The sequence below is a fragment of the Gigantopelta aegis genome, chromosome 6 (genome assembly GCF_016097555.1).
Source record: "Gigantopelta aegis isolate Gae_Host chromosome 6, Gae_host_genome, whole genome shotgun sequence".
In the NCBI taxonomy this organism is placed as follows: domain Eukaryota; kingdom Metazoa; phylum Mollusca; class Gastropoda; order Neomphalida; family Peltospiridae; genus Gigantopelta; species Gigantopelta aegis.
In genome coordinates this window covers 46,893,233-46,917,482 of record NC_054704.1, presented here as the reverse complement: position 1 = coordinate 46,917,482, position 24,250 = coordinate 46,893,233, and the positions used below count along the sequence as shown (strand labels likewise).

The 24,250-nt window shown below is 33.4% G+C and overlaps 2 protein-coding genes across 8 annotated transcripts in view; one reads left to right on the top strand and one right to left on the bottom strand.

Annotated features, from left to right (window-relative positions):
- Nucleotides 1-1,515: 1,515 nt before the first annotated feature.
- LOC121374975 (transmembrane protein 244-like) lies at nucleotides 1,516-11,662 on the bottom strand. 6 transcript variants are annotated; one of them, XM_041502146.1, is made up of 7 exons: nucleotides 11,467-11,662; nucleotides 8,364-8,449; nucleotides 6,129-6,220; nucleotides 5,557-5,682; nucleotides 3,743-3,787; nucleotides 3,323-3,399; nucleotides 1,516-2,816 (listed from the first exon to the last, which is right to left on the bottom strand). In XM_041502146.1, the coding sequence occupies exons 1-7, from the start codon at nucleotides 11,554-11,556 to the stop codon at nucleotides 2,805-2,807; spliced, it is 528 nt and encodes a 175-aa protein (XP_041358080.1). In that variant the 5' UTR covers nucleotides 11,557-11,662; the 3' UTR covers nucleotides 1,516-2,804. The 6 variants fall into 6 exon arrangements, with proteins under 6 accessions (XP_041358080.1, XP_041358081.1, XP_041358076.1 ...); XM_041502147.1 differs by having other exon boundaries at nucleotides 3,323-3,396; XM_041502142.1 differs by having other exon boundaries at nucleotides 3,319-3,399; nucleotides 11,467-11,660.
- Nucleotides 11,663-18,532: 6,870 nt separating this feature from the next.
- Nucleotides 18,533-24,250, top strand: part of LOC121374971 (ATPase family AAA domain-containing protein 2-like) — a 48,825-nt gene continuing 43,107 nt past the window's right edge. For both annotated transcript variants that reach the window (XM_041502138.1, XM_041502137.1), the window contains exons 1-4: nucleotides 18,533-18,697; nucleotides 22,337-22,449; nucleotides 23,085-23,119; nucleotides 23,745-24,091. In XM_041502138.1, the coding sequence (XP_041358072.1) occupies nucleotides 18,584-18,697; nucleotides 22,337-22,449; nucleotides 23,085-23,119; nucleotides 23,745-24,091 (609 nt within the window). In that variant the 5' untranslated portion in view covers nucleotides 18,533-18,583. The remainder of the gene's footprint in view (nucleotides 18,698-22,336; nucleotides 22,450-23,084; nucleotides 23,120-23,744; nucleotides 24,092-24,250) is intronic.

Here is a 24,250-nt window from a genome sequence, read left to right as displayed (position 1 = left end):
TTAAAAAAGTATTTGCAATAACTGTCATTATGCAACATGGAGATAGCTCCTTTAATACATAGCACCTTTAATACCGGTATAATAGATCAAACACTCAGAATGCTTATTGACAGTTTTGCTCAAAAGTTACTTAGAAATGTCTACAAATATTTTGTTTTGGAAAGGGATAAAGCTGAGATTCCTTTTGTCCGGTTGCGTTTGTGGCTCCCTTTACGACTCCGTTTGCGGTTGCGTTTACAATACGTTTTGAGTGAATCCATTTGACGGCAAAATATGTCTTTATACAGCCTTTTGGCAGAAAGTCATCATGGCGTCAACAATTACCGCACGGCGAAACGGATGAATCGCCCCACGGAGCAACTGAAATAAGCGCATGCAGTTTCGGATAACTAAACGCAAAAGGACGGCACTAATGGTATCACTCTCACCTGGAACAAGCTGGCTTGATTAAACCGTACCCACCGCAAACGGAGCCGCAAACGCCACCGGACAAAAGGAATCTCAGCTTAAGGGTAAACTGTCATCAGAAACGGTCCCTCACATATTGCAACAGCAATGAAATTGACACGTCTATCAATTTTTTTTATAGTCTGTTCCAATGAAGTGCACAAATCATCTGTTTACCGACATCTTTAATTTAATTTCAAGAGTAAACACCACCGTGTACATCAATGAGAGCCCAAACAAGTAAATATTAAATTAGCTAGAGTATCATTAAATAGATATTTACAAAATATTTACTTATCAGTTTAATATGAAAGACATAATCGACGAAAATCAGTTTTATTCCATTTCCGACAATACTTTAGTCAAGGGTACTGGTGGGGGAAGATGGTCACAAACTGGGCCATTCAACAATTACAAAACTAAAGGAGGGATGCGTTACAAAACGGTTATGGTGAAGGGGATGATGGTCAAGAGAAAAGTTTACAAAATAATTATCATTTTCATTCGTTTTGTTCAAACATAAATACAAAGAGAAAAATTCAATAATATAATGGCGGGGGTTGGGAGGAGGGGTGGTGGGGTGGTGGGGTGGAGATTGATGAATTTTTACCAAAAAACCGTTACATGGAGGGTAAAAAAAAGGTAAGATTTTTGCATTACGTAATTAATGAATGGCCCCATCACAGAATGGAAAAAACTGCAAAGGACATGCCTGAACCTTTTGAGGACAGAGGCATGCGAATAGGTTTTTCAAAAGTGGTTTACCCACCTGTGCGACACATCAAATAAACCTTGCTGACATCACAACACTAACCTTCATGGTGAAAAATCTACTGGTTCAATGGAAATCCACCAGAATGTGTTAATTAGTGTACTAACTCTAATTAAATGGTGGCAAGTTGCAAGTCTACACAACACTCATTTAACAAAAGAAAAATGAACTTTGGCTCAAATACCAAGTAAATTTCAAGTGTTATAGGCCTATCTCTAGAATTAGTCACTTGCTACCAATAGTTTGGATTCACATAAATGACAAAGTACCAGTATTTTCAAGAAGAACAAAATGCACAGATTTTCACATTTTAATATATAAAAATAAATGTATGCAAGTAATAAACAAATATTTTCAGATCTAAAAATAGTTCTAAAAAAATCTCTACAAAACAACCTATATGGATACTTAAGATTATAAAGCTAATTATTAAAATAAATAATAAAAGAATCACATAAAGGACATTTTTTAACAATTCTGTTGATAAAAGCAATAAATAAAAGTAATATAGGCTACACATTTTTGTGACTACTTTTAACTAATGATAATGTGTACAGCACAGAATTATACCTAGTTTAAAAACATGTCAGTGATCCCAACCTTCAGCTTGCTAACCAACCCCCCCCCCCAAAAAAAAAAAAAGCATGAGACATCAGTGATTACCAAATAATATTGTTTTAAAGGTTTTTTGCAACATCTTGTATACTATCTATTTTCATGACAGTCAAAGAGCAATACCATATAACTGAAATATTATTTCAATAGTAAGTTGTAGAGGCATATTTTTGGCCATCTTGAAACTGTATTCTTTTCAGAATATATTATGACTTCAAAATCAATTACTTGTCACTAAAAGCCTCAACTAAGAAGTCATTTTCGTCTGTATAGGACTTTCGGTTCTTAAATGGAATATCTCAACTTGTAACTTGGAACATGAGGGTTTTTCGGTTATTTCATAAAAAAATGTATACCTCTTCTGAAAATATCAACTTGTTACCAATATAAAAAATAAATATGTCAAAAACCACAAAAATAAAGCTGGTGATAACGGCTTCAAACTGCCTTCACGTCTCAGTTTTGCAACTACATATTATTATTATTATTATCCTTTTAAAGTAATATGCCTGTAATTTGTGTCTCATATCCAGAAATAATTTTTTATTGTTGCAAATATATGACTTTATGTTGGTAAGATATATTGTGTATAATTGAAGATATAAAATATATGGTTTTTGATGGTATACACTGTGACAAACAAAAATGTGATTACACTGTGAACTCTCTCAGTGCAGTGTAATACACAACACTAAATGTATGAAGATTTGTGGCAAAAAAAAAGAGAGAAACAAAATACATTGTACTTATAAAAAAAGTGCAAAAGGATATGAAAATGAAAATTTGTCCTGTTGATGCTTGTAATTTTTATGAATCTGATGATGGTATACTAGATGAAATATTTGAAAGATGTGTCATGTCTTATTGTGTAAATAATTTGATGGCTCCTGTTCCACAGTCACTGCAACTTTAGCTCGTATTTTTTGTCTTTTGATATAACTCAATATTTCTCCAAAGAATATCTCTAATATTAAGGCACATGCTGAAAAAAAGAAGACGAAAATCACTCATTTTCTAAAATATAAACAAAGTTATTAGATAACTTTAGTTGTCAATGGCCTATAATAATGTTTAATATCTTAAAATACAAGCATAATGCAAAAAACTTAAAAATAAATAACAACATACATTCATGCACAGCCAGACATACACACACACTGAATGAATGAATGAATGAATGAATGGATGTTTAATTACACCTTAGCACAAAAAATACATTGGCTATTGTGTGTCAACACACTCAGAATGTATACATGTAATAGAGTACTTGTTTTTAGTTGGTTGCTACTATTAGCCCAAATACAAAAATGCATGTGGTTCTGGTTACCTGACCGACCCTAATTATTTTTGCTGACCCTAATGTTTTTCTCACCTGATCTTCAAAACAGTGATCTGTTTGAAATGTTAGTTTATTGCTCTGTGCTAAAACCATTTTGATGATTTTAGGAATGAAAAAAAAAAAAAAAGTGATAGAGTATACCTACCTACCCTAATTTTTTTCCACCTATAACCAGAACACATATTTTTTAAAGCACACATCTTGAAAGCAGTCCACAATTTCACTGCTGAAAGCAAATGTTTTGACTGATAAAACTGTCCACCTTCTCCTTTATTCTTGTTTCTCTGTTCTAATCTATATACAAATATTTATATTTTGACAGGTTTAAAATACAATAGTTCAACTTTTTTCAACACTAAATTGTATTTTTCTCAAAATGTCCATGTTAACCAGTTAATATTTCAATTGTATAATGTAGGGAAAGGTCTTATATAGGCTATGCCTGTTGACCAATCCCATCTGTTAATATATAAACAAAAATAAATATTGTTTAAACCAAGAATCCTGACATAAGATGACTGTATAAGTATAACAATAATAATTTGTTTTAACACGTTACTTATACTTACTCAAACAAACCCACCAAGACCAGTTGAGAGGAAAATTCAACATCACTATAAAAGAAATGGGAAATGTATCAAATATATGTTTAGAGACATAAATTCTTCAGAATGTTGGTTTGAGGAGGGTTTGTCTGTTAGTGATGTGAGGTTAACCTTGGAATCAGTTTGGTTTCGCTTGCAAGAGGATAATCGAAAATAGCAAACATGGGGGTAGAAAAACACTTGTACTTCCTTGTAGCTATAATTAGAATTCTCACACTTAATCGAGCTTCCAACTTTAAATACATGTATAATGCTAATAACATTAATAACGAATGATGATTTAAACATGATCTTATGTCACCATCAAAATAAATTTGGAGGGATATTTATAGCAATGCAGAAACACTGCAGCATTATCGGATTAAAAGTAAATTTGAATGCTGGAAGTTGTGGGAAGGGGGCACAGTGGGTTAAGTAGTTCACTAAATGTCTTCAGTTTATGTATAATGTAGGCCTACTGCAAATCTGCAATGTTGGTTATATAACTGACTAAGACATTGATGGGATGATCATAATTATTTTAGCAGGCAGAAAGTGTAATATTCAACAAGATCTTTCATTACTGTAGGCTAGTTGGAGGTTTAGGATGGTGTTTACTGATTTTATATTAATACACTTGTGTAAAAAATTAAAACAAAAAATAATAATAATAAAATAAAGACTGAAAAAGTATTACCTCTGTTTATTTCCAGACCATGTGTCATCAAAATGTTCATAAAAACAGAACCCGAAACTCTACTCTTTTATCCCAAACCAAAACTGAAACCGCACATCACGTGTGTGTGTGTGTGTGTGTGTTGATGAAAAGATGCTTTTATAATACTTTCATTTTATACCTAAAAAACCACACGATTATTAAACTGAAAAATGTGTCATAATATTGACAACTTACCATTTCACTTTTGATGAACAATATTTCTAGCAATATATTTGAAAATGTTTTAATGTTTCTTTAAATGCAATCAATTGTATCATTGTGGTTATTAAAATATTCTTACAATGGACAAACATTGATACCTCACTACAATTTTTCATTCACAGTTTTCACCACAGGTGAACAAGTACAACGAAACTCCATATTATAACACTATTTTGAAATCTGAGGTAACCAGACGTCAGTTCATGTGGGTTTTACCTAGGTAACCAACTGTTCGGTTATGTGAATTATATATGCGTAACCCATGGGTTACCTGATCGCTTACCTCAAAGTTACATTGAAATTATATTTTAAATACATAATTTTGATCTCAAACATAAAGTTGAAACAAAATACAAAAGAAAACATTTTGCAGAACAGTTTTAAGTATCTCAAAAATTAGTCTGAAACATTTGTCGGAATACTAGTAGTATGTCTGTGTGAATAAACTTCCTGTAATCGTGAAGTTTGCAAGTTTTAATTTCTGAACGTCTACAGGTCATGACATAACTAATTTGCGGTTCACGTAAATTTAATTTTGCGTAACTGACATACGAACAGAACGGCGGTTTGCATGAAATATTGTGTCCTGAATGCAGATGTTTAAACTGACAATAATGTTGGATTTTTCTTTCAAGTAACTGCAAATCCCTTCTGACGTATTTATTTTAAACCAAATAAATAATAAACATTTGTATATAAAAGTTTCAATTGTAAATACATGGACATTGATATAAATATGATAACACACAAACGACTTTTACATGTATCATATTTAACTATCTGTAAGCATAAAGAAGGGGGTCAAAACAGGTGTTTTCTATGTTAAGATAACAGAAGCTTTTGTAAATAAAATACTTACCTAAGCAACACATTAAAATATGAATTATGGTGACTGTTACTGCATAATCCCAAATCCAGTTTGGGACAAGTATGCCATATATAAATCCACAAATTGAGAAGCTCAGGAGCATGGATAGGAGGTTAACTAAAAAGAAAAAACCAAAACAAAATGTACAATATATTGTAGTGGAATAATACGATTTATAAAAAGTTAATTTGCAAAGTAATTTTTTGAAATTCAGTTAAACCGGGTAAACTTATGATGGGAACATTTATTTGAAAAACAAAACAAAATCACCACACATGCTATTCCTACCAAATTTATAGCATCAAGTGATACAATAGATTTTTTTCGTATTTATTAACAAAAAAAAATTGTAAAAGATTCCAAATAGTGATAAAGGACTTAAATCTAAAGACAAGAAAACAAGTATAAATAACCTGTAAAATAATAAGACAGTAATTCAGAGTAAGTTATTACTAATAGAATCCAAATGCCTGTTACAAAAAGAAAGAAAGAAAAAAAAGACGGACAGCAGATGAAATTTTTGTGTACACAGGACCTACGTGTATACATAGATCGGTACTTACCAATTTGTTCAGATGTGTATTTCACACAACATAGACTTAAATCTATCCAGGACAGAAAGTCAAAGGGAATTTTTCCATCAAAAAACTGTAGCCTGTAAAGTAAAATCGTTTTGATATAACAACCACATAATTTTCAAATAAAATACATATATTTGATCTTTTGATAAAAAACATTGGATCATGGACCACAAATGATAACAGCACCAAAAAAACCACACCTTCGTACCAGTGAAGTATACGATATGCACGCAGCACATCCAGAGCTTGATAGAGATGTACACACCTTATTGAATGTGTTACCTGTACATATTATTGGTAGTAAAACTTAAGGCAGAGATGAATATTACTTGTAGAATGCAAGAAATTGCATTTCAGGACATCTAGTTTTCAAAAGTTTGCAGGGGAGCATACCCCCAAACCCCTAGAAACTTTGCTTTGACCTTCAATATCAGTCAGCCCACCCACCCCAAGTCTACTTGCTTCCGACATGTCTGTACTGTCTGTACTGTCTGTATTATAATAATGTGAAATTTGCACAATCAGGGGTGCAGAAGTACTCGCCACTCGCCAAATGCAAGTAAAAATTCCCACGGACTAGATGAAAAATGCAACTATCAGTCCGACAGGCGATCTGTCTTTTTCTGACGGTATTTTGTTTTTATTTTATAAATTTTGAATTTTAAAAATCTATATGAAAGAACTGTGAAAAATTGTCTTTATTAGAATATTTCGAAATATATATATCATTTGATGTGAAGTGCATATTATAATATTATTAAACATTAATATATAGTTCTATAGGCTGGTGGACTAGTACAAATAGTGGCGGGCTAGTAAATTTTAGTTGGTACTGGTCCGGCAGGCTAGTGAAATATTTTTCATGTCTGTACCCATGGCAATGGATGGAATGTATCAATAGCAGTTTGCAATAATTTTCGGAAAGTAGGTCGCAGTGATCTAGTTACAGTATGTGTCACATTGCTATCCCAAATTGTACTTGCATGCATTAAATGAAAAAGGAAGATATGGCACAGACAAGGCTTTCTTTTAAAGGAAGGGACAATTAAGGCATTTGGGCTGGTATGCATATTCAACAATATATAATGCACATTATTGCTTAATATCAACAAGTATAATTGTATAGTTAATTAATAAAACGGTTAAATGTGACGGCTATTATATATAATGGGTGCAGCCATTTTGTACCATCCCAGTGAATGGCGAGCTGGTGGTTATGTAATACCTAACGTGTCACGTCAGGAATTAGTCTTCGAACTGAAGAAACAAAACATACCTGATTATTGCGAATGCATCGCAGTGTTCTGTAATAATATCCATCCCAATAAGCCAGCAACAATTATATATTGTTTCAATACAAAATAAACCACTTGTGGTTCCTGATTGGCAGGTGTATATTTAAACGGTCCCCAGACACTGTGTCTAGACACCCTAAAAAGATTTGCCTCTTTTTATTAAGATCACAGGGTATTGTGTGATAACCGCACGGATATCCCTCAAATCGTAATGGACTTATAAGCCTTCCTACTTTATTACTGTAAGTAATTATGTAAAACCCTTGATTAAGTAGACTTTCCCCATCTAAAATCACAAAACTGACCAATTATGTCGTCCCAAAGAAAAGTAAAGTATCACTTGGGTATCGTGAGTGGTCGTTTTTGCTCAAATGTACCCTACCAATAGGCCTAATAATATGCATTTTTTCTTTGGCTTTTTTCAAAAAGAAAAATACTATACCTCCATTTCGTTATATTGATGCAAACTGAAATATATTTAGTTAAATAATTTATTATACTATCAAGTCATTTATGTTGTTTTACAATTTGATGAAAGCGAAGCACCTTGTCATAAATTGTTTGTTTACACTGTGATGGATGGAGCTGACGTCACTTTGCCCCAAGCTATACCACTGGTCATCACAAAAACGAAACAAAATGGTTGCCCCCAGTTAGCAGGAATAATCATGTTTTTTTTATTAACTCTAAAATTAAGCGTTTTTCATTTGTTAAAGTGTCAGTATGTGTTGGTGGTTCGGGTATGCATCTTTCCAACACATAAGGCTCTTGTTTGAGTTGACCCTACCTTTAATATACAATAATCCATCAAAAGTAGGTTGCAATGATCTAGTTATGGTACGCGACACATCATCATCCCAAGTTGGAACAAATTTAACCATAATGTTAAAACAAGAATAATATAGACTACATTTCAACTTACTTGAAACCTGCAAAGCACAAACTACCCACGGCATAGTAAACAGCATAAAAAACACCCAGACACTTCAAAAGATTGAACAGGATTTCCTGAAAAACAAAAGATAACAGAGTTTAAATTGTGCTGGGTTGTCTTTAAAGATAACTTTCCTGTAAAACAAGAATTTTTAGAGTACTGCTAAAGCAATACATGTTCCCTACCGAGCCCAACAATTTTTTGTATCTTCTAAATTCAAGGGCCATAACTCTGAAAAGTAGGTAAATCACCAGGAAACTTCAACTTGATCTCTAAAGCTATATACAAAAGATGAAGCTATATACAAAATTTCATTTTGGTATCTCCAGGCACTGCAAAAATCCAGATTTTTTTTTTCCACATCTCCTAAGTTCAAGGCCCATAACTCCCATCAAAAATGGGTAAATTTCATGAAAGTCAAACTTGATCTGTAACAGTATATGATGAAGCTATACACAGAATGTCAGCTCAATATCTCAAAGCCTTCTGAAAAAACCCCATCCGGAAAACATATGTGGGACAGACAGAGATGAAACCAGTACCATACGGGACTAATAAGATTCACGAAGATATCAAATTTATACTTGCACTGAAAAATTACATTTATCAATTACGTTTATCACAAGTATTGTGCAGAAAGTTCTTTGATATAAAATCAGGAAACATTTCGTTCAGTATCACGTTGCAATTAGCTACACTAGTTTCAGAGATCAGTACACAATTTTAAAACATTAAGCAGTAGAATTAGACATGTAGTTTCTAAGCAATGTGGAAGACTTCGAGAGACAAACATGGATAAAAATACAAGATTTATAATATTATCTTTTCTGAAAATCAAGAATTCTGAATATATATATCTGAAATAGTTCAAATACTGTCAAAATAAGATGGAACATAAAAGCTGCTTGTGAAATTGATTTTCAGAAAGCATATGTACATTTTGGGTGGCATTTGCTGCCTGCCCTTTGATAATTTCAAGCCTTGGTATATCATGTCCTGGAATCAAACCATAACATTTGTTTTGTTTAACACCACCACTAGAGCACGTTGATTTATTAATCATGGGTTACTGGATGTCAAACATATGGAAAATTTTTCATTAGCATCAATTAAGGGACATTTTATATTCACCATCTCATTAGTTCAAGGAGAGTATTTTTTGGCATGTGAATAAAACAAAAAAAGTCCCATTGATCAATGCTCAATATGGTTCTATCTTAAAAATGGCTTCCATAATACGTTAGGGAAGCAATTAATCTCTACCTTCAATTTTTTACGTCAAGATCTGATGTGCCCATGTCATTTGTTTGTTTGTTTATACTTATTTCCATGCTTATATCCAATTAAGGTCCATGCAAGTTGTCCTGGGCATCAACTATCTGGGATGTCCATCCAGGACAGAACAAACCGAACCAAAATGATAACGGTCACATGGTATACCAACGTCTGTGACATTGAAATGGATTTATCCCCTCTAAAAATAGATTAGACCTTGTCTGCTCAACGGTTTTTTCTCAAACGCACGTGCGTTTTTAAGAAATACAAAAAAGGTATCTTGTGGTATTACAAACACCAGGATTACCAGGATTACCAAAAAACACTTCAGTTGAATGGAAATGTATATTCTAAATAATAAACGGTAAGTAAAGTGCAATTTTATTTGTGAAAAAATGGGTTTAATAGCGAAAAACAACGCCATAATGGTTAACAACTAGCCGTAACTAGGGTGTGTCCCTTTAAGTAGATGTTTGTTTATAAAACATTTATTGGCATTTATTGTCCGAACCAAATTGTTAACAACTACGAAAAATTACTCTCCTACCTTTAATTGCAGTTAGATTTCCTCCAAAGTTTGTCCAGACACAAATCTTGAAAAAACCATTACAATGACACAGATTCCACATACCAGATGATAACCATGTCACCTATATCGACTTCGTTGAGAGCGCATAGGGAAAAAAGCATGTAATTTTGTATCAGCTGCCATTTTGACTTTTTATGGAATATTCTTCAAGAGGGGTGAAAGGATAGGACTTAATCTAACAACGTCATAACATGTTATGATATAAAAGCAAACGTGATGACGTCATATTATTATTTATTATTATTATTATTATTATTTTAATGATACCACTAGAGATCATCGATTTCATATTAATTGTGTCACATACTTTGAAGGCTTTCACCCCTCTTGAAGAGTATTCCATAAACAAGCAATATGGCAGACGGCAGAAAACTGCATGTATTTTTCCCTATGCAATCTCAGCAAAGACAATATCGACGACATCGTTGCAGTCTCATGTGTGGAATCTGTATATTTGTAGTGGGTTTTTTGCGATTTGTGTCTGGACAAACTTTGGAGGAAATCTAACGGCAATTAAAGGTAGGAGAGTAATTTTTCGTAGTTGTTAACAATTCGGTTCGGACAATTGGTATATGTGTGTGTTAAGTGCATCATTAAATAAAACACTTGTACATACATGCAAGTGCTGTACTACAATAGCCAACTGTAATCTGAATCCTGTGTAACGGGACACTTTAGTGCTTATTTGAAGCATAGAAATACTAATAAAATGATATCTATTTGGATAATAACTGTTTGTTAATAAATATTGATATGCCTTAGAGTTAGAACCCAATCATGGCTAATGTTTATGGCAAGTTATGTTCACCAAAACTGGTCTCTCTAGCCTAGAGTCTAGGCCTACGATACACGATTTCATTATTGTACAAGTTGTATTTGTACATTAAATTATTTTATACAGATATAATACAATGCTCCGAATTTCATGTTTGGTTTGGGGGTTTTTGTTTTGATGATGCCAATTAAATTTTAATTCAAATGATTAATAAATTGCTACAATAATTGAGGGTGGAGACTGTTATAAACGATTGGCAAGTCCTTCCAAAACATACATATCTATAAATCTAAAATAAAATAGCATGCCACTGCTATGTTAGGAATGTCACTGTCCTACACATAAAATGTGTGTAAGCATAAATATTTGACAGTGTTTGAAAAACACTTTCACCTTCGTTGACAGACGACCCATTCCTATCAGCCATGCGCACTAAATTGTTTCCGGTCTACCTGAAAATGAAGCCAGTTACAAAGGTCCGACAGATATTTATGCTGGGTTGATTTAGGCTCTCGTGAATATCGTGAATACACAAGTTCCATATTGTGAACACGACTTCACCCAGTGGAGATTGTTCAGGCGATTTATAGACGATCTGCACTGTCACTCCAATATCACACACCCAAACTCATAGTTCCACGAATGATCTGTTTGTTCCTCCATTTGTTCACGAGTACTAAAAATTCAGACAGAAAATCCTTCCCAAGTTCCCAATTTGTGTTCACAGGTTATTTTGACAAACGAACGCTCTTCAGCAACTTGTGAATTGGGAAATACAATATTCCCAATTCCCAAACGAGTTTCATAAATTTCGAATGGCACTCCTGCGAATGTTATAATTTATTTATTATCCACAAACAGCGACTCGTGATGTCAGTAGTGTGTAATAACAGTTTTCAAGGTATTTGAATGACTCGGGTAATAAAATTTACGTGGAAAATATATATTTATGTAACCGTTTATTGTAGACCATATGGATAATGTATATGGGCAATTCCACGGTTATTCGCGTTACATTTTTACCATACTAATTCTTTTGATTTGCTCAGGATTAGCCTAATAATTATACATCCAACACTTATTTTCTTTGTTACATTTTATTAGTTAAATAATCAATGTAGGCCTATATTATAAAAAAGAAAGAAAAAGGAAATATGATGATTAGTTTTCATACTGTGAATGTGTAAACATCGGTTACTCGCGTTACGAAAAAAAAAGGGCATGACAAACAATGAACACACTTAAAATTCAAAGTCTCCCCATACTGTAACAGCTATGATAAAAGTGGATATATTGGTGTATAGCTATGGTGTTTAGGTATCTTTATATGATAAGTTTTGAAATTGTACACTTAATACATTTTTTGTTTTCAAAATAGTCGGTTACTCGCGTTACGGTTACTAGCGTTACAATTTGTCCGCTATTTGGTAATGGCTAAAACAAAATAGATTGTAAAGAAAAATAACAGTTTTTAAATGTCAAACATTTTTTGAAAGAAACATCAGAAATCCACACAAATCAACTGGGTAAATATTACCAACAAGTTAAACAATTAATAAATTATAACCATTTTCAGGAATTAACGTCAGTTTTTCAAAAAAATTAAATTTGAATTTAAACAACACTCTAAAAAGAAGTAGAACATTTGAAATGTCCACGACTGTTAGCAATATCAGGTTTGTCTAGAGCCGTAATCATTTTATTCCTCATGTAGTAAGTGCTCTCTCTTGTTTGGCCATTTCCAATAACATCCTGCTGTTTCCATCACCGATACTAGATAGTCATTCTCCTGCAAGCCGATGTCAATCACTTCTCCTGGGAACAATGTCCCATCGTATTCAACAACATAACAGTCGACAAGCATGATTTCAAAAACTTGCAAATTTGGTACTGCATTGAAATGGTGTCCTTTGAAAGGGTGAATGGCATACTCATTCAAAAGTGCTACCACAGTCCCAGGAATTCGACGTGTGCACCACATGAAAACAACCAATTCCAAATCAGTGCCATTCACCCTTTCAAAGGACAGTACAGAGTGAAATGATATTGCCAACAGTCGTGGACATTAAAAAAAATTTACTTGTTTTTAGTGTTGTTTTAATTAAAATTAAAATTTTCTAAAAATTGACGTTAATTCCTGAAAATGGCTAATTTATTCATTGTTTAACTTGTAAGTTTAATTTGTTGGTAATATTTACCCAGTTGATTTGTGTGGCTTATCTTTAGAAGCTAAATGCTGAAAAACATCAGTTTACGAGGTCTTAAAACAACTATCCAATAAACTTGAAAAAATTAAGCTAACAAATTTCAGTGATGTTATCATTTATATTGGTGGTAATGATGCGGCTAAAGGCAGCTCTGTTGATTAGATGACACAAGATTACCAGGAAGATATTGATATGACCAAACACAAATGTCGATCTAAAATCCATCTCTGTGGTTTGTGCCCAAGGGCAGACGTTGATATAGTTCCTTGTAATGATACAGTCGCACAGCTAGCTGAAAGAAACACAATAGGATTCATCAAAGTGTACAGTTCCTGTGTGTTTGGTACTGGTGCTACAGTGAAACACCTGTACGATCGTGATGGAATTCACTTGAATACGACAGGAACATCAGTCCTCATACAGTGTGTGCATCAAGTGATAAAAATCACGAAGTATGAAAATACACAGTACAAATATGTCACAAGTGTCTGATAAACGTCGATATCAAAGAAACTCATTACAACATTTCACACTCAACCGGAAAGTATTCACTTCCAGGAAGAATTCCTTATAAGACCGTGCAGACCAAACTAGTCATTACAATCGATATAGGCATAGAAGATAAAGAGACTTCAGATTCAATGCTGGGACTGTGCTTTTTATGGACATTCATCTCGTGAATGTCGTCATTGTGGCTGGTCAGATTAGGACATGCAGTACAGGCCCTATATTAATGTTACAAATTCTGTTAAAATTATGCTGACATTAACAACAGATATCTAGTTTCGTCTGATCTATGTCATCGGTGTAATATGATTATTTGTATGTGTGATAGCAATACTAGTAGTAACTTTTCTAATCTTAATTTTAAAGGTATGCACAAAAAATATGTTGTAGATACAATGTCATGTCCACATAAAATAGATACCTGTAATAACTAACGATATTAGTTGTAACAAATCTACACTCACTACTATGGGGAAATTATATTGCACACTCGATATCTCTCAAGGTGACATCGATATTAATTCCATCAATCTAGGTAAAAATAAGTTAAATTCTTCTGTTGTGAAAGTGGATCCTATTTACTCTGATACGATGTAAATAAATGCTAATAATGACAAATCATTTGGGTTAGAAAAGAATGGGCTTCGTATTGGTAATCTTAATATCCAACATATTATGCCCAAAATTGAAGAAATTAAAATCACACTAAAACAGTTTCGGTCTTTGGACATCTTAGGTTTGTGTGAAACATTTTTAATGAAGATGTAGATGATACAGAGATACAGATTGATGGTTTTTGTATTGAACGTAAAGATCGATGTAAAAAGAAAGGTGACGGTATTGTAGTTTATATTAAGGAACATGTACCTTTTATACTCAGAAAGGATCTGGAAAGTGTCAGTATATAATCTATATGGATTGAAATTCAATATTCCCATACTAAATCTTGAAAAAGCACGTGAATATTAAGTTGCTTGGCCATAATGGTTAAACAATGTCAGTGTGATATGTAGACAAAATCTTCCCATTAATATTCCACAAGAGCAGTTGGGCGAGTATGGAGGGGATATTACACAAGATCAAAAATGTTGGTACAGTGGGAAGCTTGAGGGTATATGCTAATTAAAGTTTTGCGAACGTACTCTGTATATGGTGTCTTGTGTTAGTAGCCTGCTGATTAACATTGTCATAAATTGTATTGGCCCTCGCAAACAAATTAATTTAAAAACTATGAATTTAAACGCTGACAACTGCCATAGTCAATGAATCACAATAAGTTGATACACTAGTAGACTACTTGATATCGGTAACCTGAACAGAAACGATGTAATGGTAGGACACACGTACGGCACACGTCAATGTTTTAGATGTACTAATCAAAGACCGAGAACAACTCAACATTGGTGTTTTATTGAGTGCCCAATCTTTTTTCGATAAATTGTATTTGTGTATGAGGCTTACAGAAACAATATCAAATGCCTTTTTTTTGTAAAGGAAAAATCATCTTCATTTGACGGATTTAAGTCCTGTATTAAATGAATGGCAACTATTCTATATAAAGTTTATTGCATTAAGTATTGCAAAACAATTATAGCAAAGCATAAATACATTTCAATAATTCAGTGACGCCTGCAATTTTGTAATAAGAAGTTGCAACATCAAAAATGCCTTTTGTCGTACTGTAAGTTAAACAAACATACATTATATGTTGACGAAAGCAATCTTCCTTAATAAAAATAAATAAACAAATAAATAAATACATACATACATACATAAATAAAGGAACTAAAAAACACCCCATAAAAAATACACACAGACGCAAAAACAAACAAATAAATAAACAAAAAATAAGGAAAATAACAGTAGACCAAGATATTAAATTTTTAACTACTAAATTAACTACTTGCATATTTATTCGTTAGACACTGGATTTTAGAGTCACTGTGAAGTTCGGTGGGGGAGGGGGTGGGGGCAGATCAGATTGCCAACATCCTCCTCTATGACAGGGTCCGCACCAGAAAATCTGGTATAGTTAAGTAGCTATAAACTTACTATACAAAGTTTCCTGCCATTTCAAAAACATACTGTATTTAAGATTTTGAGAATTCGATTTAATATGTGAAACGGTACGAATACTTTATTTGGTAGTTTTTAGTTATTTCGGTCTAATTTAGTATACTATTGTATAAAATTACAAATATGAATATATATTTTGCACTTTATGTTACCCATTATGTCAGTTATTATGTAATAACGTGTCAGTACGGTAACACTGTGTCAGTACCGTAACAAAAAATATGTTACGGTACTGGTGGATTAACAGTTTAACTAAACAATTAAAAACACATGCTTGTCTTGCTTTAAACAGATGGATAGCATGTATATGGTGTTTCTAAAAGTGTCAACCTGTCAACTGATTTTTTATTTATTCTTATTTGTATTATTTTTTTTTAAATCATAATTATTACGAGTTATAGCGATAATCGAATCGTGCCAAAACAGCCCAAGCGAAAATGGAACCTAGCGTTGGTTTAAACGGTATCAAAATATATTGCTATATGGCAAAAACAAAAACAATTAGTTTTTTTGTGGGTTTTTTTTTTTTTATCATTTAAGCGCCTCGTCTGCCTCATGCTGGCTACGCCACTGCATATGGTATACGTATTTTTATACACATACATATAAATGGCAAAATATATACACACGAATAGATATAATCAACACACCTTAGGTATATTATTGTTGTTATTGATCAGCGGCGTAGGCTTGGGGTGTTCGGACGACCCCCCCCCCCCCCCCCCCCCCCCGCTGAAGCAAATGGTCCGTTTTCAGAACTAAAACATACAGGTTTATACATATGGAGTTTCTGGTGGTGCAAAAACAAAATAGAAAAAGGTCCACTTGGTTCATATTCGACCCCCCCCCCCCCCCCCACCAGGTCCAGATCACGCTACGCCCCTGTTGATGTTGTGTTTGTTTTGTTTTTTTGTTGTTGATTTTATTATTATTATTATTATTATTATTATTATTATTTGGGGCTAAAGCAATACCATAATATTTAGTTTGTGGTAGGCCTATCTTCAATAAAACAACATTTATTACTTTATTTTTATGTAAATGTTGGAGAGACAGAAGTAATAATATCAGTTAGCTAGACCCATGCGTCGGTGAAATGCTGACAATCGTAACCACATTGGTTTTATCTGCAACATACAGTCCATCTAGGTGTTTGCAGAAAACATGCGTTATGTTACTCAACACTTAAAGACATTTTTGTTACTGAACACCACGACTGTTAATAGTGCTTTTCCAGGGCCGTAGCTAGGATTTTTAGTTTTGGGGGGCAACTGAGTAGTTAATAGTCTAAAACTCCCCTTTCTTTAAGTTTCTATAAAGCTTTCCGAATTTTTTCGGGGGGGGGGGGGGCAACTGTCCCCCTGCTAGCTACGGCCCTATTTCCTATGTGGTGGTGCATATAAAACGTATTGGCTTTCCTCTAAGACCATATGTCACAATTAGCCAAATGTTTGACATCCAATAGCCAATAATGAATAAATCAATGTACTCTAGTAGTGTCGTTAAACAAAACAAAAACACTTTTTTTAAGGGAAAACCTTTCTGATCTTTGTTATTTTTAGGATTAGGCGGGGTTAATATTTATTATTATTTCATTTTAAGTTTTCCCGTAATGTCAAAATTATGGTATCGGTTTCGCCTAAACATACCTAAAACGGAACCGTGCCAAAACGGCACCAAGCGAAAACGGAACCAAATTGGACAAAACGGAACCGAAATTTATGGCTAAAAAGGAACCTACGATGGCTAAAACGGCACCATAATTGAATTTTATTTGAAGAATAGTAAATAAGACAAAACAAATCAACAAAACAACTTAACTCAAATGAAAAGTTATTTATTAAAAGAAAAAAAAAATGTTTTTGTGTCACTTCTGATAGTTGCAAAAACAATCTTCAGGTCAGGTAAATTTAATTACGTGCTTCCATCAGATAACTGTTCAAGCACGCTCCCATTGGGAGCCGCCTCTGACAAGAGCCAGACGCCTATCTTGCTGAGGAGAGCTCTTGTGAACTTTTATATTTCTCAATTATTACGAGTTGTTTTCTTCATTACATAAACAGCGTGGCCAGTCTACGTCATCAAAATGGAAAGACTTCCGAATTCCCCCCCCCCCCCCCCCATTCATCGCTCTGAAGCCTAACCCTAATCCTGAAGTTATATATATTTATATATGGTGCCGTTTTATCCATGATAGGTTCCGTTTTCGCCAAAACAAATGGTTCCGTTTTAGCCTGTACCCCCGTAATTTACCGGTATGTTAAATCTGTTTCTACGTTACGATACGGGTAAATATTTTACTTGACACCGGCAGACACCAATGTTGAACAAAGAAAGTTTACAGATTCGGTGAAATAGAATAAACTATGAACCAAAAACAGTTTTTATATTAATTGTATGACACCTAATTGTTGAAAACATTATTACACGCTACATTCTTATTAAATATTGTTAGATCGCCAAAATGAACAGTGTATTTTTTTACTTCCCGCCATCCCTATAACCGAATCACTGAGAATCTGGTTTGCTATTACTACACTGTTATGGAACATCTTTTTAGTTACAAGACAGTTTTTTTTAATGTTTTTAGATAGTTGCACATAAGGTACTTAACGACATATAGCGCATAAAAGATTCGCGTTTGTACTAATATTTAATGATGTCAATTTCGGGAAATAATAACGTACTATTTGTCCTCCGCGATATTTGGTTGTTCGGTTTAAGGAAATGGAGGTCAGCTGCTAGTAATGAATTTTTGGTGGTGTCGGTGTAGACGAAGATGGTAAGAACACGCCACACACCCGGAGAAGATAACGAGGATGAAGAAAGGCCAAGCGTATTTGTATCTCTTAATGGTCTCGACAAAAAGAAAAATCAAATTATTGTACAGGATGTAAGATTATCTTGACATTTTTGTTTGTCTGTTTTTGTTTAGCTCGGTCATTATTGCACGTTCTTCTGTCTGTCGAGTTCAGAAAGTGTAAAGTGTATACTTGGAATACAGTTCATCGACTTTATCGATCGATCGATCGATCGATCGTTTATGGCTTAGTTTAAGGAGGGGAATAAGAAATGTATGTCACTGTGTATGTCTTTGTTCTTTTTGTTTGTACTATAGCCTAAGGCCTGACTTCATACAAATTCGTGCACAGACACCAACATTGCCATTGGTCAGTTAATGCAATTTTAGAAATAAAAACAGCTGCAGTTTGTTTTGTTTACCGACACCACAAGAGCACATTGATTCAGTAATCAGCGGGGTTGGATGTCAAACATTTGGTAATTTTGACACTTGGTCATGGAGGGGTGTCACACTACCTTTTCCATTAAAGGAGCTCCATCACGGATTTAGTGGGCCTTGTTTCTCTAAATATACATTATAAATGCATATTACATTCATTTGGAATACCAAACCTAGTTATTGTATGATCCAAAATATTTTAATTGAACTACGATAGAGGGAATTGAATGATACGCATATTTTTTTAAATTTGGAACTCTTCTTGTGGTGAGACATGAAAAATATGGAAAAACAGACTCGTAGTCATGAGGCTATATATACGACAACCGTATAATGTAATTTTGGATACGATCGCCGTGTATAGAGACTTGGCAAATGAGGGCCGGCTATATACATGGCAAATAATAAAAAAATATATTATTTCATGATGAAAATAACCGCGAATACACTGAAATAAAATAATAAACAATCGGAAAATGAACTCACCATTTATTATTTTTATTATTATTAGGCGCATGTTCAAATTATTTTGACTGGTTCGCAAAGTGGTATTTTGGTTTTAATGTATAGCGTAAAAAACCCAGTGTACTGTTGCATGTTTTTTCATCCAAAGGTTGGCTAATTATTACTTAACCCAGTTGAATCAAGGTCTACGTGCAGGGACAAGTTAGCCTGCCATTTGTGTGTATGTGCACACACGTTAATCTTGCATTTTTATAGCTAAAACACCACCCCTCCACCCCAAAAAGGTAGTAGTAGGCTAATAATAGTAGTAGTAGTAGTAATAATAATAGTAATAGGAACAATAATTGTGTATTATTATTATTACATATATTTAATGTTGGTAAAATCGCGGTGTGGTGGGTGGGGGCGGTTGTTACAAAAACATTACATAAATTTAGAGGGGGAACCAGGAGTGGTCTCAGCTTTACTAGTAGCCTGTAAAAAATGTATTTTGAGTTTTATTGCCCCTTGCAATTTTGAGCATTTGAAATGTGACTAAATACAGCAAAATAACATTTTAGTCATATTTATTTACGGTAAAATTAACTTTTTTACAAAATTTACATAAGCAGCCTCAAAATTGTTAAGTTCAAGCCCAGTTGTTAGTTTGTGTACTGTCCGTAGATAGTTTCTCTTTCAGTTAATCTACCTCAGCCGTTGATAATTTGAAATTGTAATTTTTATTTATTTTTATCATCATCATTATTATTATTATTTATTTATTATAATTAATTTTTTGTTAGTACTGTAGAGACAATATGATGCTATTCATATATCTATGGAAAACGTACACAGAAGGGTCCACTAAATTCATATACTCCTCCCCTGTTCAGAAAATGCACTGTTCGTACAGTACTTAGTATGTATTACTCCTGTTCCAGATGGTTCGGTAATATGGATCAATCAAATACATGTACTTATTTACCGTCTATATACATTTTTGCTGTGAATATAGCCAGCCCTCGTTAGTGGCGGCTATAGACATGGCCTTTGTATATATAGTCACATCGTATATAAACACCGTCTAGTTCAGAGTATTCTTTAAAAATGTAACAATTCCTATCCCAAGTCAGCTATTGTGGCATATTTTGTATAATAATGAATTTGACAAGGTGGAAAATGACGGTATTTGTGATCCAGATGTTTAGAGTTTTTCGCGTACGACTAACGGTAAATTTACCTATAGATGCAAAGGCCTAACTAGTCAGGATTGTCAACGTTTAACATGCTTCTGTTGCTAAAATAAATTAATGTATAAGCTTATCATTCAGTACATGTTTTTATTATTTTTTAATAACTTATTTTTATTTTATTTTTTCTATTTACTCTACGTCGCAGAGGACGGTCAAGCGTTCTCGTTACACGAGCTTGGTAAATCGTTTTGGCACTGCGGTTATTCGGGGAATGCCCGTCACGTGACTCAAAATAATACGTCACACCTCTGCTCTTCAAATAGCCGTTATTTATTTTCAGAATTATGGACCGTACCCATAATTCAATTATTTTTATAAAATATCAATATTAAGTGTGATATGGTGGTTATGTAGATGGTTCAATAAAGTACTTTTAGGTACAAATCAAATGTATTTATTGTCATATAATACCTTGTTGGGTCAATAATTAGGTCAACCAGCTATGTGAGAGCGCGTTTAAAGTTGACAACAGTCACTTTCGCACCCTTGTTTTGGCTTTGTAAATAAATATAGCATATCTTACCATAATTTCATTTGAAATCCACATTTCGTAAATAGTACAATTTTTAATCAAGATTTTCTTCACAGAAACTGGCATGAGAATTAACATTTGTTGGTTGATTTTGATAATAAATTGGACACAGTAAAACATTTCATCAAATCAATTGCACATTACAATGTGTGTGCACAGAAACCATTTCCCATTAATAGGCAGGTTCACGATTACCCGAGGATACAGTCTGGCACCAGAGAAAAAACACTGACATGCGGCAATATGGTGCCAAGTGGGCCATGACAATAAATAAGTCGGAATTTTGACGTCTGTTTTGTGATTTAATTTTTTAAATCAGATTTAGGCCAAAATCTTACTTCGACTTCTCACTACTGCTAATAACTCGCCGACTTATGGCAAAGAAAGCACTCACTTTGCTGGCAAGATTAGGGTCTGTAATGTTTTAAAATTGCATGGTGATCTCTGAAACTAGCATAGTGAATCACAGTGTGATCCTGAACAAAAATGTTCTCTGAATTTTACCACAGCAAGTTTTGCCATTGTGCCCGAAAATTGGATGTTGACCTGTAAGAAATAGTAAAAACATGATCATCATTGGCAATTTGATAAAAGGCATGCATATCCAACAAATTGCATAAGCTAGAGCCGAAGGTACCAGGGTAAAATCAGTTTTGTCTAAGATAATTTGATAGATATTAAGTTGCCCCTCTTTTGAAGGTAAGGTTTGCCTTGGTGCCCTAATTTTTGTAATTATTAAAACGAATGCAACACTAGCCATGTACCCTCGCGCATCACCACCATATCAAAACTTGAGTTATATATGATATATGTCATCTGTTAAGTACTTTTATATGTATTAATACTATTATGTTAAGCACGACAATTTAAAAATTATACTTATTTTTGTTATTATTCTTTTCTCTCTCTTTTTTTATTTCATTTGTAGTTTATACAATAAGTCATGGCTCACCTAAGCAGAAATCCTAAACTGTCATGGTGATTGCTTTAGAAAGTGTATGAACTCTGTAATAAGAACAACTTATCTGATGTGTGCAATAAACATGTTAATGATTTTTACAGGATGTAGACAGTGAAGAGAGTGGTATTTCGGAATTCCCTCAGTCCTGTAAGCAGAATTTAGATGATTCACTTTTGCCACCTCAAAGAAATCTGAGGCCTAAAATTCGTTCAAGGTATTTATATAATAATTATTATTTTTAAAATCAACAACCCACAAATTTTGTTAAGGTATGGAGCCAAATGTTCTTCAATATTTTTTAAAGCATGAATCATATTAAATTTTACTACTTATTATACATGTAGTTTTAAATTTCATTTTAAAGGTCAAATTTCTTATACTAAATAAAGAACACAGTTCACAGTATGATTCAGTTGTTTTGCTGTCATGCCTTTACAATGTAAACAGGCAAGATGCAGGTATTAAATTTTTGGCAGCAAAAATGGCATCAGCTTTTGCATTTAACTCAACATTAAGTTTTACATTTAGCTCCATTTCTGACAAATTCTTAAGTACTAGATCAATTGCACCTATAGATCTTAAATTTTAAAAAGATTCCACATACATCATTTGTGTATCTATACACAAATGATGTATGTGGAATCATTTTTTTTTTTTTTTTAAATTTGAATTCAATATTTTTTATTTTTTTATTTTTTTTTCAAACATGCATTGAAATTAATTATTTTATGGTAGGCAAGACATTTAATTCTGTGGAATTCTTGTTTATAATAATGTTTTAATATATATAATGCTCTTCAGTTTTAAAAAGTTATGATTCATTGAAATTATCCTCTTCTTTTTTTTCAGTGGTGCATATTTTATCAATGGCTCTTCAGATGAAGGTAAGTACTAATTCATAATGTCCCAGTAGATCAGAGTGTAATATACAAGAAACTGTTAGTAAATTAATTTTAAAGGATTCATAAGAATATGTAGTCATTGGATTTGCAAATACAATGCCCCCGTTTCACATTCTGCCGCCCTGCTATACTTTTCCACACTGTGACAGAGATCCTCCTTTCAATATTAGGTTGTGACTGGGGTCCAACACAAACAGGCTTATCAATTTAAATGGTTGAAAAGTCATGCCATGAGTAGTTCGCTCAGAGATGTCGCCTTATTAATAAGATGGTATATTTGTATTGTTTGCTGTTTTAGAGCATCACTATCACCAATATAATTGCTATAGTCCATTCCGGTGAATTTATATTCAGAAGCGACAATATCATTTTCAAATCGTCAAAATATAAATTTATGGGTGGACATGAACATGACACTTCATAAACTGAAGTTCTAACTGCATCAATATCCTATGGTACTCTGCTGAACTCTCTCCCCCACACCCCCCCCCACCCCAATAATAATCTGACATTACTATAATAATTAGTATTATTTTACTTAAATAATCTGACAAAGGATTACATTGTAATTATTTATTTTTTAATAATGGTATATTTTATTTACCAGATTCACCATCATCAAGATCTAGAGCTAAGAAAAAGCGTCGGAAAAGTACAAAGAAAATGAGTCCAAAGGAAAACAAGAGGGAACGGCATTGTAGCAAACAGTTACGAGGCATAACATCTAATTCTAGCAGAAACGTGGTATCTGAAAAGGATGAAGAGGAATATAACAGTGCAGTCAGGCGAAGTTCACGTCAAAAGAGATTGGTTTATGATTCACTTAAAGGAAGTCAGACGCCAAACGAGACTGGCAAAGACGACCCAGGTGTAAGGTCGAGCAAGAAAAGAAAAGTGGAGAATAATCAGCTTTTTAATGAGGATGAAGCCGGTGACCACAATAGTGATGCAAATGTAAGACATTTTATTAATATGCTGCTATTTTTACATGACTTGCTGTAGTTCTGCCACTCGCCACATTTGCAAATTTGAAGAACAATTGGCAAGTTATAGTTTAATTTGGCAAAAAAAATTTGTGTAATAATTGATATTTTGTTGGAAAATAGCTGTTAG